This window comes from Cyprinodon tularosa, unplaced genomic scaffold (assembly GCF_016077235.1).
Source record: "Cyprinodon tularosa strain WSP-4 unplaced genomic scaffold, ASM1607723v1 ctg30, whole genome shotgun sequence".
Taxonomy (NCBI): domain Eukaryota; kingdom Metazoa; phylum Chordata; class Actinopteri; order Cyprinodontiformes; family Cyprinodontidae; genus Cyprinodon; species Cyprinodon tularosa.
The window spans coordinates 7,716,125-7,730,000 of NW_024039008.1; the positions used below are offsets into that span (position 1 = coordinate 7,716,125).

Below are 13,876 nucleotides of genomic sequence, written 5' to 3' on the forward strand. Positions count from 1 at the left end.
AATCTTAAATGTGCTTGATAAGTCGCACTGTGTAGTCGCTGTACAACTGGTAAAGCCACAATGTGAGCATTGGATAGACTGGTTGTCTCTACCCGATCTGTACTGGAAGCACAATCCGTAACATAAGCTTATTTACGCGTGCAAGCAGATATTCATCTAGGTCACCATAAGTAATGTAATCATGGTATTAAAAGTATTTATATCTATCCTTAAATCACTAAAGAATGCTAATACACATCTTTAAAAAAAATTGTTTGGCTTTTCTGAGACAATTTGATCCTTTTTACATTTTCTATGTTAAACTGCTTGTCTGAAGTCATCATAGGACATGTTCAAATTAGTTCAGCAAAGTATGATTAAACAAAGTTTATTCGCATTTTAGTGTTTTCTTTTGTGAGATTGCACACTATATACCATAAGTATAGCACGAAAAGAAAAAATAAAATTTAAAAAGACCTGATTTATGTTTAAATCCAAGACTGAAAAAGTTAGCTCCCGGAAGTAGCGTAGGATCCAATTTCCGGGTACAGATCGGACACAGAAAAAACGGAAGGGTGGGAAGAACATGATTAAGCACCACAATCAATCAGAGAAGCTAATCTGGGAGCTGGCAGGGAGACAGACGCAGCACTACTGATGCAGATCGCTATGATCACTCCTCTGAAACAGGTTATTAATGCCTAAATTAACTTAAAATGTCAAAACCTGTGGGAGAAATATGTTCCATTTTATTGTTCTGGAGCCTGCAGTTTGATCACATAAGTGAAAAGTACCTTCCAGTTGCCGCGAACAGTAGCGGAGACCGTGAAGAGGCGTGAAGAGGTTCTCCAAGCGGCTCAGACAGCAAAATAATATTTGAAGGCAGGATGGTAAACTTGATTAACTGACTGCAAAGATGAAGTTTTCATGTGGACTTTCTCACTTTATACGTATCAGGGATTGACGTTAAGGATTTTTACCACTTGCCCTTTGGGCAAGTGACTTTCACATTTCATTTGCCCAGAAACAATTTTTACTTGCCCAGTATAATGTTTGATAAGTATAGTTCCTAATATTCATTTTTGTATATATATATCAATAAAACATGTTTGTTTATTAAATGTTTTTTGTAATTCAGTATTTTTTAAGTTTCCAGGTTCCTGGTGTGTATCTGCATGCGTCAGATAATGAACTCAAGCCTACATTACCATGTTAACATGCTTTTCAATTCTTCCTGCACATTCTTTTCAAACTAAACTTTTCTTTAAACTGTTGTGTGCTTGGAAAAATATAAATTGTAATGTTAAAAATCTAAAAAAAACTTGACAGGTTAAAAACTTAAGATAAATCACAAGACAGAAGTCAATGACACAAATAAATAACTTTTATTTTAGAGTCACGGTATGTTTATCCAAGATAATACTATTACTATAATGTGACTTTTCTAGAGAATCATTATACATAGTTATTTTATTCAGGGTTTCCACAGTCTGACATCATTTCAGAATTCCCTGACTTTTAACTGACTCAGGATTAGTTTTCCCTGACAAAATAAATGCAGCAACAAGACAATAATAACAACATAACAGGTCACCAATCTAACATGTTTAGATCTATAACATTTAAATGCACCACTCCAATGTCTGAGAGAAAAAAATATAATGAACATTTTTTAATGTATGACCTGCATCACTGTGCACAAGACTGCCATATAATAGCGCTTTCTAGCTTGTTTGCCATTTTGGTAACTACAGTACATCAAAATTACCGCTAGGTGGACAAAAATCACGCCAACTGGCAGAAAATCTCCCGGCTTTTTCAAATCACGCGAGAACCTGTACAAATCAACAAAAATGGAGCCGGCAACGCTTCTGAGTCGTTTTCATCGAATGTCGGTGATTTTAAAGTAATTTTGAGTGATAAATAATGTTTTTTTGCAATCACTGCACTTGCCCAGCGGGCAAATGCAATGAAATTTGTACTCTCCCAACAATGAAAACTACTTCCCCCGGGAGATCGGGCGATGGTTAACATCGAGCCCTGCATATTAATACTACTTTTCATCCACTGATCACAGCAAATATAGAAAAGCTGCTCGCTGCCATTGAACACAGGGGCAGCAGAAGCACTGGACGCATCTGGACACACTTTACTGGACATCTGGACTGACCTTAATGTGGACAATCATCAAAAATGAAGCAGCATACGCTTTTTTGTTGCTCCTGCTGCGTTTGGTCTGAACTTATCAGATTGAATGCAGCTGCATGCAACTATGTAGTTAAAATCCCTGATTTTGGAGAACATTGTATAGTTTAAATGTAAATTGTTTTTACTTTTACTGGAAATCAATCATCCTTTTGGCAATATAATCATACATTTTTACTAGATGTAGATTGTAATCAGCTATAATTACTCAGTTACTGTAATTTACCTTTGTAAAAAAAATATACATTGAGGAGCATATTACTGCACAAGGCTGTTTACTTAAGTATTAGTATTAAGAAGTATCACAACTTGTGGGTAATTTTGGCCACTTTAATCAATTTGAGAAGCTCGATCAAATAGAAATCAGAGTTGATTAAACAGAAATGTACCAGAGAGATAAACACCCCTGATTGATTTTTAAGTGAGTTTTTTTGCAGGCAAACAAGCTTTGTTGTTTTAATGTTTTCCATCTGAGCTCATTGAGCTACTTTGAGGTAACGTAAAGTTACTGTACAGTATTTTCTTCATCCAGCTGTAGGTATCGATTTAATAAGTTTTAGGTAAAAAGTGTTTCCTTTTACCAGATTTTCTTTTTAATATTTTTCTAGTTTTTATTTTGTGTATTGTTTTATTGTAGTTCTATAATTAAATACCAGAATTTGTACATAACTTCGTAGTTCTGTCTCCCATTTTCAGATATTAAATCAGTTTCTATTACTACTAATTTGTCTATTGGCTACTTTTTTGTTTCACTTATGCTGAAGTATTGCTACTTTCACTTGAATACAATTTTTGGCTAGTTCATCCACCTCTCATCTTAAAATAAAATTGTTTTTAAATTGTGAAAATGTTATATTTTCGGCAATTTCTGGATGTCATAGAAAATTAGTTTTGGTCTCTTATTCAATGATAGAAAGTAGCAAAAGCTTGAATGAAACATTAGAAAAGTATGCATGAACTGGGACAAGGAATAACATGTTTAGAGAGTGTTTCCATTCAGCAGACTAATCAGCAGGATTTATTGCCTTATTAAAAGGCTTAACGGGCTCTCACTTCACCAATCTGACTATGCATTCAAAAACAAGGTTAGTTTTTATTTTCCAGAGACCAGTTATTCATCGTAAATGCAGCTGGTCTTTTTGCAGAACTGGCACTAACAGAGCATTGCCCGGGGTGGGTGGGATTAGATCCAATATGGCAATGGATCTTTGAAACACATGATGCTTTTAATTGTTGCTCTGTAGAGGTTTGTGCGCAGCTGAGAAGAAAGTCCAGTCTGTTCTAACTTCCTGAGAAAGGACAAGGAAAGAAGGAAAGGAGATAAGACTTTTTCCAAGTCCTGCAGGTTAAATTATGGTTTTGTCATATTCTGTCATAGTCATTTTCTTATTGATTGTTATTACGATAGTATTATTGCCAGATTTTGCTGATTTATTTCTCCTCCATTTTTCTTAGTGTTTGTGTCAAGGTTTGGTGGAGGTTGGTTGAGGATCCAATTGCAGATATGAGGACACAGAGATGAGTTTTAGCAGGTTTAATTTAAATTACAATGACAACAGAAGCACAAATTCAGGAACAAAATAAATAATCCAAAAACCAGGAGATGCCAGGGAGAAACACACACAAGGAGCAAAGCAAAGATGCAACAAGAAACCATCAATGAGGAACTGCAGAGATGGTGCATATATGGGGAACAGAACAAAGAATGGGCTAATGAGCAGATATGGAGCAGGTGTGGACAGAAGTAACCAGAAGGGAGCTGAGGGGAAAGGAAACTGGCATAAGATGGGAAACAGAGAGCAATGAAAAAAATCACAACACTGCTTAAAAACAACTAGAAAACAACTACAATGACATAAAATGAAACAGAAACAACATAAATTAATAATAATTGACTTTATTATCCTCACACTGCAGAAATTTACCTCTGCATTTAATCCATCCCCTTGGGGAGCAGTAAGCTGCCATTGTGCGGCACCTGGGGAGCAGTGTGGGGTTAAGGGTCTCACTGAGAGACCAAGAGTGGAGGCTGTGCGGATCGAACCGGGTACTTCCAACTTTCTCAGAGCACATGCACACTGCTCTAACCACCAGGCCAACACTCCCCTAATTAAAATGTAAATGAACACTCAAAAAGGGCAGGATCATGACAGTTTGTATTTGAGTTTTTCTCAACTATTACTTTTTATTATTGAAGTACTTTTGGAAAGGTTCTCTTGTACTTTATTCCCTGTTTAATTGTTTGCCGTCAGCAGATAATTAGTAGATTCCCCGCACCTTTGTTTCTTCGTTTGCTCGTTACTTAAAGGGGAACACCGGTTTTTTTACCCCTTGATTTTACATTATTACATCATTTGAAACTGTTCATAATTTATTCTTTATGGTACGCCAGCATTCATAACATGTAGGCCAATCACTGTCCCCCAGACTTCCGCGGTTATATTATTTATACTTATATTTTTTTTTAAACAAAGCTGAGTGTGTATGACTCTGCTTTGTGTCATTCATTTATTTAAACTGCAAATTAATACAGAATTGATTTAATGAAAATATAATTAATCATATGGGCTTCAGTTAAATATATTGATTTCAAGTGAATAAAATGATATTATTTCATACATTTCTTCAGATTTTTTGTGCCGGAGCACACCATGAATTAATTTAAACTATCACACATCCATCAAAGTCAAGTAGAGGGTACTAGGCCCCCCTCCAAGTAAACCTTAACCTCTGTTTCTAACTGTGCAACGGCAATTTCTCCCTGTTTTTTTTACTTCATGTTAATATTATCCCTGAAAAAGGTAGATATAATTTAAAAAAAGGGTTACAATTTATTAACAGTACTCTATTTTTCCTAACTGTAAGGGAAGCGCCTTCATCGGCAGCAAGGCCTCCAGTTACTGTATATTGTCTCAGTTTTGTCTTTTCTTGGACGGCCTGCTCTGAAACAAACATTTTCAGCCGCTAAAGCTGGGTGATAAAATAGAGTAACCATTGAACCAGTGAAATATAGTATAGTGAGAGCTTGCTGTAGTGTAATGTTAGCCCTGCACGCTGTCTAACACCGGCTTATATTCCTTCATTAACTTTTTACAAACCAAACTATGGAGCAGTCCATCACAAATCACATGTCAGGGTTCCTATGGAAGGGGCTTTAGTCCCACCCACTGAATTTGATGGGTAAAGTTGACAGTTTATACGATTTCATAAGTCTACTAAGCAGATGCCATTAGAAAAAGAACTACTAGGTATGATAATAAAATGTAAACGTAAGTTAATTTAAGAAAAATTAGTATTAATTTTTGCAATTGAATAAAATGTTAGATTTATTTTTCTATTAAACTATTTCATAGTTTAATTGACTTTTTTTTTGCTTAATAATATATATATATATATATATATAAATTTAGTAATTTGATCGTACATTTATTTGCTTTAATTTTTAAACATTTTTCCACCTATTTATTTAATGCCATGTTTATGTATTTCATGTGTCCCCTTTAACTCTCCATAGGACTGTGCTATGATAAATGTTTGTTGAAAATATTTCTTTCTTTGCAGAAATATGTTCCCATCAAATCTGGTGCAGGCTACGTTTCAGCAGGTAAGATATGACAGAGAACATTATTAATAGTGCAGTGATCGTACAAATGTTTCTCTTTAATTGTAGACTTTAAAATACTTTTGTACCTTAATATTGTTTTATATACATTAATATAGCTGATGCATTAATCATAAAAAGCTTCTTTATTGAGGAAAAAGCACAGAGAAGAATTAAGCTGGTCCTTTTACTCGTATTTTTTGCTTCATCTTTGTCTTTCATCAACAAAGGATGTTGGTCTGAAATCTAATCTTATTTAGTGCAGATGCTAAAAATAATTTACAAGATCATTAGTGCAGCATTAAATAACGTGTTTTATTGTGAGTAAATATTATTACTGTTATCATTACTCAGGTCTGACTACTAACTACTCCAAATGTTTTTTATTTGCAGAACATAGTTTTTTTAACATTGGTATTAATTAGTGGGGTTTATACACCTCTTCGACTGCATTAAGGGCAGTGTTGGGCAAGCTACTTATCCATTGTAGTGAGCTAAGCTATCAGTTACTCAACAATAAATTAAGCTTCACTACACCAAAGCTACCACCTTAAGAATTATAGCAAGCTAAGTTACACTAATGTGTTAAAAGTAGCTTAACTACATCAGAAGCTACTTAACGTTGAACCAACCTAATGTCAATTCAAAATGAGTCTGATGCACTGGTTAAAATATTTATTAAAGATCAGCCAATGACATAACGCAGTGTAAACATGGCTTTATGATCAGCATATTAAAATAAAAAACTAAAGTAATTACTAGTAGACAAACTAGTAAACAATCTGCTGTTATTAGAACCAAATTAAAGGTACTGTGTAGTGTTCTACACACCGAGACATGGCTATGAGTTTGCATTCAATGGACATCTCTAGGGAAAACAAAACCCTACAAAAGACCTCAATTAAACAGTGGATTCAAGTAACAGACAAAACTGTTTACAAAAGAAGGTGAAAAAATAAAGAAGCTAATTAAGAGATACATATATATATATGTCTCACCATATAATTTAATTTCTACCTACATATTTATTCATTGTATTTTTGGAGGCAATTAATTGAATGCTTATTTTTTTATTTATTGAGCATTTATTTATTTATGTATTTAATTTATATACGGTAGAGATGTCCCTCCATAAAAAATCTTATCTGTGCACAGCCTAAAAACAGATTTATGTAAACATCCTGTCAGGTAAACTAGGCCATGAAAATACAATATCTAAGTTTGACTACTGCACTCTAATTAGAGTATAGTGGCACATAGATATGGGAGAATTATCCTGCCATAATGCAAGAGCACATAACTTCAATTAGAGAAAAGAATTTCATCTTCTTGCTTTCAAAACTTATAATGCTCACATTCAAAACATGCACTCTCTCTCAAATATTTTCTCTTCTCTCTCAAATCTTTGTTTCTTATCTCAGATTTCATGCTTCTTGCACAGATATTTTCTCCTCTCGCTTGCCTCCTTCTCTTCGCGCACAAACCGCGCTCTGTTACGTTCGCAAACCCGTAGGCTCTGCTTGCGGATTTGTTTTGCTCTCTCAGATTGCAGTTGGATCGTCGCCTAGCAACCTTTCCAGCCAATAGAACGACAGCCTCGGAAAGGGTGCGCTTGTTTAACCCTACTGAGTGTGCCTGTGCTACTACGCCACTTATAAGAGCATCAGCTGAAACTGCTATTTACAGTAGTTTTGTGGCTGATTGTTGTTTAGAAATAGAAAACCTGGTTTCATTTCTTAGTTTTGCCCTGGATTTTGTAGCGTTTGTGGACGCTACGTCGCTACTTGATCAAAACAATACCGTCGCTACAGGAAAGTTACTTGATAAATAAAGCAGCGACGCTACGGTCAAGCTACTGGAAAATGTAGTTAAACTAATAGCTTCGCTACATATAGCGGCGCTACTGCCCATCACTGATTAAGGGTTTTGTAAAAATTTGTTGAAATATACAGAGTAGTTAAAATTTTTTTTTTGCTGAAATAAAGATCTGCTAAACTGCAACCGTTTTAAAGGTTATAGGTACAATTTTAGTAATGGTGCACTTGTGCACACCCACTCTCATTCTAACCCTATAACGTAATGTTTCCCACCCAGATGCTGTTTTACCAATGCTAATGCTAAGTACTTGTGCACAATACTTTTCTGGCGGCTTTGGTATCATAACCAGAAGTTAATATTTATATATTTTGGACCCGTCAACATTTATCAGAAAAAAATGTTCATAAAAATTTATACTTTTCTGCACTGCTCTAGATATTCTGTGGATTTAATATACACTCACCGGCCACTTTATTAGGTACCCCATGCTAGTAACAGGTTGGACCCCCTTTTGCCTTCAGAACTGCCTCAGTTCTTCGTGGCATAGATTCAACAAGGTGCTGGAAGCATTCCTCAGGGAGTTTGGTCCATATTGACATGATGGCATCACACAGTTGCCGCAAATTTGTCAGCTGCACATCCATGATGCGAATCTCCCGTTCCACCACATCCCAAAGATGCTCTATTGGATTGAGATCTGGTGAATGTGGAGGCCATTGAGTACAGTGAACTCATTGTCATGTTCAGGAAACCAGTCTGAGATGATTCCAGCTTTATGACATGGCGCATTATCCTGCTGAAAGTAGCCATCAGAAGTTAGGTACATTGTGGTCATAAAGGGATGGACATGGTCAGTAACAATACTCAGGTAGGCTGTGGCTTTGCAACGATGCTCAATTGGTAACAAGGGGCCCAAAGAGTGCCAAGAAAATATTCCCCCCACCATGACACCACCACCACACTGCAAAAAATATAAATCTCAATAAGTTATTTTTTCTTAAAATAAGTGTGTTTTTCCTTGATTTGAGGAGGTAAGTAAGACACTTTGCCAATGGAACAAGACAATTTCCTTTTAAAATAAGAAAAAACTATTTTATCGTCTTATTTCAAGTAAATATTATCTAACTATCTTATTTTAAGAGTGAAAATACTCATTCCATTGGCAAATCATCTTATTTACCTGCTCAAATTAAGGCTAAATATACTTAATTTAAGCCATTTTTTACTTATTTCTGGATTGTTTTTGCAGTGCACCAGCCTGAACCGTTGATACAGGGCAGGATGGATCCATGCTTTCATGTTGTAGACGCCAAATTCTGACCCTACCATCCGAATGTTGCAGCAGAAATCGAGACTCATCAAACCAGGCAACGTTTTTCCAATCTTCTATTGTCCAATTTCGATGAGCTTGTGCAAATTGTAGCCTCAGTTTCCTGTTCTTAGCTGAAAGGAGTGGCACCCGGTGTGGTCTTCTGCTGCTGTAGCCCATCTGCCTCAAAGTTCGACGTACTGTGCGTTCAGAGATGCTGTTCTGCCCACCTTGGTTGTAACGGGTGGTTATTTGAGTCACTGTTGCCCTTCTATCAGCTCCAACCAGTCTGGCCATTCTCCTCTGACCTCTGGCATCAACAAGGCATTTCCGCCCACAGAACTGCAGCTCACTGGATGTTTTTTCTTTTTCGGACCATTCTCTGTAAACCCTAGAGATGGTTGTGAGTGAAAATCCCAGTAGATCAGCAGTTTCTGAAATTTTCAGACCAGCCCTTCTGGCACCAACAATCATGCCACGTTCAAAGTCACTCAAATCACCTTTCTTCCCCATACTGATGCTCGGTTTGAACTGCAGGAGATTGTCTTGACCATGTCTACATGCCTGAATGCACTGAGTTGCCGCCATGTGATTGGCTGCTTAGAAATTAAGTGTTAACGAGCAGTTGGACAGGTGTACCTAACAAAGTGGCCGGTGAGTGTATATGTATTTTAAATGAAATGTGGTCGCTATGACCTTAAAGTGCAGTTTTTTTATATCCAATTCTGCCAAGAAACATGCTTGAATAAATTTATTTTTAATAAAGCTGTAACTTCCAGGTGATTCCAATTAAATGACTATATCAGAAAATTTACTAACAATCTACTTAAGTGCTATTCATTTGTACATGTACTGGTTTACAACCACTAGGATCCAGAAGTGAGTTTCAACAGGATTTATCCAACCTTATTAAAATGGTCCTTATCTGTCATTAAACAGTACCAAACAAAAAGCCAGCTGATAATGAAGCCAAAGCCAACAGTGGTCCAGTCAGAGTCCACCACAAGGAGGCCGCTGATCTATGGCATCCAGGATGATAACAGCAGCGACATCCAGAACTTTGCTCTGGACCTGACTCCTCCTCCGGACGTGCTGGTACGCACTCGTGAAGGAACAAGTGATGGAATGAATGTCCTCGGTATTGTGATCTTTTCAGCCACCATGGGTACGTATTCAGACCGTTTCAGTTTTTACATCAAATCTTACAGAAAGACACATTCTGAATGTTCTACTTTTCCAACCCTAGATCTGAACATTGTTGTTTTTAACAGGTATTATGTTGGGAAGAATGGGTCCAAACGGAAGCGCCCTGGTAAACTTCTGCCAGAGTCTCAACGAAGCCGTTCTTAGAATCGTTGCCATTGTCATCTGGTGAGGAGCTCTTCAAAGATACTTTAAGATTTGTTTTAAATGTCTTTTTTAAGATTTAAAATGTAAATTTAACACATTAAGTGACAGGTAGAGGGAGGTGTGAATATCAGTGCAGACAACACATATGAAAATAGAACCATGTGAATTACCTCAGTAAATAAAGCATTGATAATGAATCATTTTAATAATTTGACACAATTTTAGTAAGATGATGGTCGATGGATTAGGAAGGAAGATAACAGGTTTCTTCCAAAAAAGTTAAAAAGCAATCCATTGGACTTTGTTTTCAATTTTCAAGAAGTGGATGACTGAGAATCTTCCCCAGCATATTGCACTCCATTTTGGGAATCATATTCAAACTAGGAAACCAAGTCCAAAGGATTGTTTTTAAACTTTTTTTTAATGACTATGTGTGACTGAGAATCTTCACCAACATATAACAGGGTTCTAAACATGTAAAAAAAAATGTCTGGTTTACTTGTTTACTACTGTCGTAGGATGCAGCTGCAGGAATATGGAGGGAATTTCTTTCATTATTGTTTCAAACAAATGGGAAACTGAGAAAAACTGTTTTGTTTGGGATTTGAATAAAATGCAATTTACAATAAAACTTTTATCAATGTTTTAAGATAAAAAAAAGGAATTTTTTATGTCATATTTTATTTGTCACTTTTATTGCAGACTTTATATTTTACAAATGACACATTTGGAACAGTATATATCGATAGATAGATAGATAGATAGATAGATAGATAGATAGATAGATAGATAGATAGATAGATAGATAGATAGATAGATAGATAGATAGATAGATAGATAGATAGATAGATAGATAGATAGATAGATAGATAGATAGATAGATAGATAGATAGATAGATAGATAGATAGATAGATAGAAACAATTTGAACTAAGGATGTGAAAAGATTAAATAGGTTTGTTTTTTTTTTGTTTTTTTTTCCAAACATTCCCAATTTAATTTCTCCACCTTCCATTTCCCTCTCAGGTCTCTCTCAGGTAAAGAGGGGCCTGAAGCCTGCCAAGAAATATTGCCTAATCCATTTCTCCATTAGTCTGAAAGATCAATAGAAAACAGGATGGATCTCTGCATTAAAGCTACAGTGTGTAATACTTACAGGGATATACAGTCAGAAATGTAATATATTATACATAACTATGTTATTTATCATCATCTACGAGCTCAGCCTCTTAACCATAATATTTGCGTTGCCTTAGAATTCGTTATTTATAATTACATAGGAGCGGGTCTCGCAGCCATGGAGGCAGACATCTTTGCGCTACGGCAGCGCAGAGCCAACAAACTAGCGATTGCGAGATCGCGAAAGTAACTACGGCAACTTGAGAGAGATGAACTGAGACGGTACTGAACAATAGATGGCAGTATTATGCCTGAGAATACCGGTACTATCTGTAAAATGATCTATGTAACCAAACCTCATCACTTGAGAAGGTAGGTGATGCGGACGTCGTGGAAGACATTTTGTCCCGTAACGCTTGCCGTACTGTTGGTGGGGGAGAAGCGGTGGGGGGAGATCTTCATGTTGCTGCGGTCTGCAGTCTGGACGTTAGATGTCGCTAAAAATTACACACTGTAGCTTTAATGTTGTTTTAACAAGACTCTGACATTTAGAGTCGAACCTTCAAAACTTGAGACCAGCCTGTTTTTTTTTGTTTTCTTTTTATCATTGTCCAAGTTTGGTGACCATGTGTGAACTGAAGTCTCAGTTTCTTTAGTTGGAAGGAATGTCACCCACAGCTCATCTGCTTCAAGTTCAATCTGTTTTTCATCCAATCAGACTATTTAATCAACATATTTTGATTGCAGCTTCACTTATTAAACTGTCTGTATGATTCTCTGACATTTGAGACCAGAAAGGGCTTTTCTTCAACATAGTTGTTTAATTTTTTATTTTTTTTGGTCCAGCCTTGGTAAACCTCAAGAGTTCCAGTTATTATGCAATTAAAAGATATTGTGACATCATGTTTTTTTTTATTTTAATCAACTAACTTTTGGACTTTCGGTTGTTTTAAGAACACGTCTGTGTGTTAAGTCAACAAATCATTGTGAAACAATTAACTCGGCACATATATGGAATAAAGTCATGAGATCAGTTCAGAATAAAATCATTTATTAAGAATTATTTCACTGCAAGTCAAATTGCTTAAAACCCTTTTAAAATGAAGTGTAAATAAACAAATTTTCTATTTACATGAAGGTAAAGAAAAAAAAATAGTTGAAAGCCATTTTCAATAAAATGATGTAATAATATCACAGTTCGTGGTGGATTTTAATTTTAAACACTTAAATACTATTGTGTGCATCCGTAACAGAACTGTCTGACTTTAGGTTGTTCCTGCACTTCGTCCTGCCAGGTATTTTCCATTCGGCATTGTGTTCCTGGTGGCCGGTAAAATCCTGGAGATGAGTGATCCATCTGCAATGGGGAAGAAGCTGGGTTTTTATGCCATCACCGTGGTGTTTGGTTTGGTGTTACATGGCTTGTTCATCCTGCCTGCCATGTATTTCTTCATCACTAAAAAGAGCCCCATCGTTTACATTCGAGGAATCCTGCAAGCCTTGCTCATAGCTCTGGCGACTTCCTCCAGGTTAAAAAAAGATACTAAATCATCATTTAAAAGTTTGACTCTGTTGCTTTAATGAACTGATTAGAAGTTATTTTGGATTTCTGTTTTTTTGATTCTCTGTTTTCTCCAGCTCTGCCACTTTGCCTATAACCTTCAAGTGCCTCTTAGAGAATAATCACATCGACCGGCGCATCATACGGTTTGTGCTGCCAGTGGGCGCTACTATCAACATGGACGGCACTGCCCTGTATGAGGCCGTGGCGGCCATCTTCATAGCACAAGTTAATCATTACGAGCTGGACTTTGGCCAGATTATCACCATCAGGTCAGTGATGTCACACCACATCAACTTTCTGGACTTTTTTTGAGTTGTTGTGTCGGCAATTATTAAGGACTTTTAGAAAAGTTTCATGGCCTGTATTTATTAGTGATAATAAAACAGACCTAACAGATCTATCCTTTAGCAGTAATGGCGTGGAACCTTGAAACCAGATTATGCACTCACACAACAAGGCTCCTTTTTTCTAAAGAGTGAATATTTTTTCCATTATCATTGCAGGCAAAAAGCATGTTTTGTAGAAATTTGAAAAAAAGGACAATTTGTAAATACAAATTTGAAAAAAAGGCTGTCCTGAATTAACATTTTGCAAAACTTCATGAAAAAATGTTACCTAATGTTAAGGAAGAAAATATTCTAAATAGTTAACTTTGGAAAAAGGTTGGGTGTTTCTCTTCCTCTCCCAGGTGCGCTCAGCGAGCTGCGTGTGGCCCCCAAGGAAAACCAGCAAGATATGCGAACGTCACAGAATCACAGAATTTAATCCAACAAAAAACAGCTTATGAATTAACAACAAAACTGCAGAACAACAGAGACATACATTCCATTACCTGACATAGGAGGAAAGAAAGCAAAGAGTACAGAGACATCTTTGGAGAGTTGCAAGGGCAAATCTGATCTGTAACTTCTATTTAGAAAGCTTTATCCTCT

General features: G+C 36.3%; 1 protein-coding gene across 1 annotated transcript in view; it reads left to right on the plus strand.

The window, feature by feature from the left end:
• The window catches only part of LOC119787627 (excitatory amino acid transporter 5-like), a 75,424-nt gene that overhangs the window by 57,257 nt on the left and 4,291 nt on the right, over nucleotides 1-13,876 (plus strand). The window contains exons 4-8 of the mRNA XM_038291596.1: nucleotides 5,746-5,788; nucleotides 9,852-10,077; nucleotides 10,184-10,283; nucleotides 12,676-12,909; nucleotides 13,019-13,213. Of these exons, the coding sequence (XP_038147524.1) occupies nucleotides 5,746-5,788; nucleotides 9,852-10,077; nucleotides 10,184-10,283; nucleotides 12,676-12,909; nucleotides 13,019-13,213 (798 nt within the window). The remainder of the gene's footprint in view (nucleotides 1-5,745; nucleotides 5,789-9,851; nucleotides 10,078-10,183; nucleotides 10,284-12,675; nucleotides 12,910-13,018; nucleotides 13,214-13,876) is intronic.